The sequence below is a fragment of the Emericellopsis cladophorae genome, assembly GCF_022114955.1.
Source record: "Emericellopsis cladophorae strain MUM 19.33 chromosome Unknown NODE_198_length_3981_cov_120_596055, whole genome shotgun sequence".
In the NCBI taxonomy this organism is placed as follows: domain Eukaryota; kingdom Fungi; phylum Ascomycota; class Sordariomycetes; order Hypocreales; family Bionectriaceae; genus Emericellopsis; species Emericellopsis cladophorae.
This window is the reverse complement of record NW_026251123.1, coordinates 1-2,874: the sequence shown is the minus strand read 5'-3', so window position 1 is coordinate 2,874 and position 2,874 is coordinate 1. Positions and strand designations below refer to the sequence as shown.

General features: G+C 63.2%; 1 protein-coding gene across 1 annotated transcript; it reads left to right on the top strand.

Moving 5' to 3' along the window:
* Nucleotides 1-253: 253 nt before the first annotated feature.
* Nucleotides 254-2,800, top strand: J7T54_004136 (uncharacterized protein; the record flags this gene model as incomplete). Its single annotated transcript, XM_051510713.1, has 1 exon — nucleotides 254-2,800. One exon carries the CDS (start codon nucleotides 254-256, stop codon nucleotides 2,798-2,800), a length of 2,547 nt encoding a protein of 848 aa, XP_051358414.1.
* Nucleotides 2,801-2,874: the final 74 nt, after the last annotated feature.

Here is a 2,874-nt window from a genome sequence, read left to right as displayed (position 1 = left end):
ACGTCTTTCGTTTTCCAATCAACCGAGAAAAGGACACCCCTCGAGACATACCACGCTGGAGGGAACTACGAACCCATCCGGGCGGTCTTCTCGTGTCGCCACTCACTTAGGCTTCGGGGTTTCTCTCACGCATTCACCCAGGCGCAGGAGGCAATGCCCTGCGATCATTCACATGTCAAGCAAAACAAGTACGATTCACAGCCACGTCTAGTCTCGGCAGTGGTCCAGACAACTTCAACCACCACTAGCAGCAATGGCCGCGGGCATTGTTCCTGGCGGCCAGCCAGCCCAGCCAGCCCAGCCAAACCCTCCCACACAGCAAAGGCATCCGGACGGCATCCCCGACGACGATGAGGGCGACAGCTCGCCCAACCAGGCCGAGGATGGCGTCGAGGACCAGGAGGACGCCCTGGCAGTGCTGCAGCCCGCTATGAGCGCGACAGCTAGCCACATGGCCTCGCCACACACGCCCGCCACAGAAAAGGCCGCGGCGCTGGAGAAGAAGGGCCCCTTTGGCGGCTCCTTGCCCGAGGACGACGGAGAGGAAGACGACGCGCGTGGCGACCTGTCCCCGGGTCCCCCCAATCGTCACTCCAGAGCGTCTATGCACCTTGGCCAGGTGCCCTCCCGCAGTCCGCCTTCACGCGCTCCCCTGCCATCGCCGTGGCACACGAGTCCGAGGAGCCTCATGGTGGAGAAGCCGTCATCCAGATCCCCGGGACAGCAGCATACACAGCCTCGTCCATCGCGTAGTGTCTTTGAGTCGGCTTTTGGTCCCTCCGGCACCCGATCACGGTCGCGCTCCGCCGGTCAGGACGCACTGAGGAAGCTGCAAAAGGCGCTGCCGTCGTTCAGCACGCCTTCACATCTGCGCCCTGCCTTCTCCACGTCCTTCTTTTCCTCCAATCATGGCGACAAGCCAAAATCATCCGCGGGCAGTTCACCGACAGCCGGCACACCACGGCCCATGCGAAGGCGCACAGGTTCCAGCCCGCTGACCACGGGATCATCCACCTTGTCCTCCTTTGCGAATGCCCCTCGACCTGGAACCCTGCGCCGCGTCACGTCGGACGAGAGCATCCTGTACCACAGCCTCTCGCGTGCCTCTTCACTAGGAGACGACGAGCAATTTCAGGATGTGCGGGAGATGGTCAACATGCGCTTCAAGGCCATCCGGGAAAGCCTCCCGGATGTCCCCAACTTTAGGATGCCGAGCTTACCCAGGCTCCACACGCCGTCCTTCATGTCCATGAACTCGCTGTCCGACGGTCTGGGCGGGAACCACACCTTGTCGGAGACCACGCCCGTGGAGCGCGACTCGTTTGGGCCGGCCCCCGCCGCGTCCGCGACGCCGAAGGAAGGTCAGACGGAGCTGGACCTGGTCCTGGAGGAGCTGACGGGGGACGTGGTGGTCATGGGCGGATTTCGGGGCTCGGTGCTGCGGTCGGCAGAGCCCCCCTACCAGCAGTGCTGGGCGCCGGTCAAGCTGGGCTTCAACATGCGCAAGGTCAACCTCGAGGTCGGGCTCCGGGACTCGGACGAGGATTGCATGGAGGAGACGATCAAGCCGTCCGGGATGCTGTCGCACATTGGGCCCATTGATATTTCGCGGAAGCTGTTCAAAAAGCTACGCCACTGCGAGAATGCCAAGAACGGCACGCTGAGGGTATGGGACTACGGCTACGACTGGCGGCTCAGTCCGCACAAGCTGTCGAGGCGACTGCTCGACTTTCTGGAGACGCTCCCCTCGAACCAGCCAGGGACACCGGCCGACGCGAGAGGTGCCTTGGTGATTGCCCACAGCCTGGGCGGCATGATCACCCGCCACGCCGTCAACCAACGGCCAGACCTGTTCTCCGGCGTCCTCTATGCCGGCGTCCCACAGCGATGCATCAACATTCTGGGCCCGTTGCGCAATGGCGACGTGATCCTGCTCAACGAGAAGTTGTTGACCGCGCAGGTCAACTTCAGCATGCGGACCTGCTTCGTCTTCTTGCCGGAGGACGGGTTCTGCTTTGTCGACAAGGACACGGGCGAGTCGTATCCCATTGACTTTTACGACCCGGAACAATGGGTGAAGTGGGCCCTCAGTCCCTGTGTGCGACCAGCGCTGCCCGCCCTGCCCAAGTCACCGGCCCCGGGCGCCAACGGCACATCATTCTCGTCGCTGCTGCCCAACTCACTACGGACGCGCGCTCGTGCCGAGAGCAAGCCAGACAGATGGTTCGCGACGAACGGCGGCGCCACGGATCCGGCGACGAACACAATGAGCGGGCACAAAGACCGAACCATAGCGCCTCAGCTGAACCCCGGCACCGAGCCCACGACGACGTCGGACGAGTCCAGTGAACCACCACCAGCGCCCAAACTATCCGACCCCGAGCGACAACGCTACCTCCAGTATCTAGGCCGCACGCTGGCCGCGACGCGGACCTTCCGCGCCGAGCTAGCCCACCGCGAAGAGCACCAGTCCGACAACGCATACCCCCCGTTCGCGCTCATGTACGGGAAGAACACGCCGACCGTATACGGGGCGCAGGTCCACGGGCGGGACGGGATCCCCCGCACGGACGCGTACGACGACCTCCTCTTCCGGGCGGGCGACGGCGTCGTGCTCGCCAAGGAGTCCATGCTGCCCGAGGGCTATGCCTGCGTCAAGGGCGGGATGGTGCGGACGGAGCGCGGACACATTACGATGCTGGGGGATATGCAGGGCGTGGGGCGCGCGCTGGGTGCGCTGCTCCGGGGGCGGAAGAAGGGGATTGGCAAGGGGGTAGAGACCTTGAATGAAGTAAAATGAAGTGAAGTGAAGTGAAGTGAAGTGAAGTGAAGTGAAGTGAAGTGAAGTGAAGTGAAGTGAAGTGAAGTGAAGTG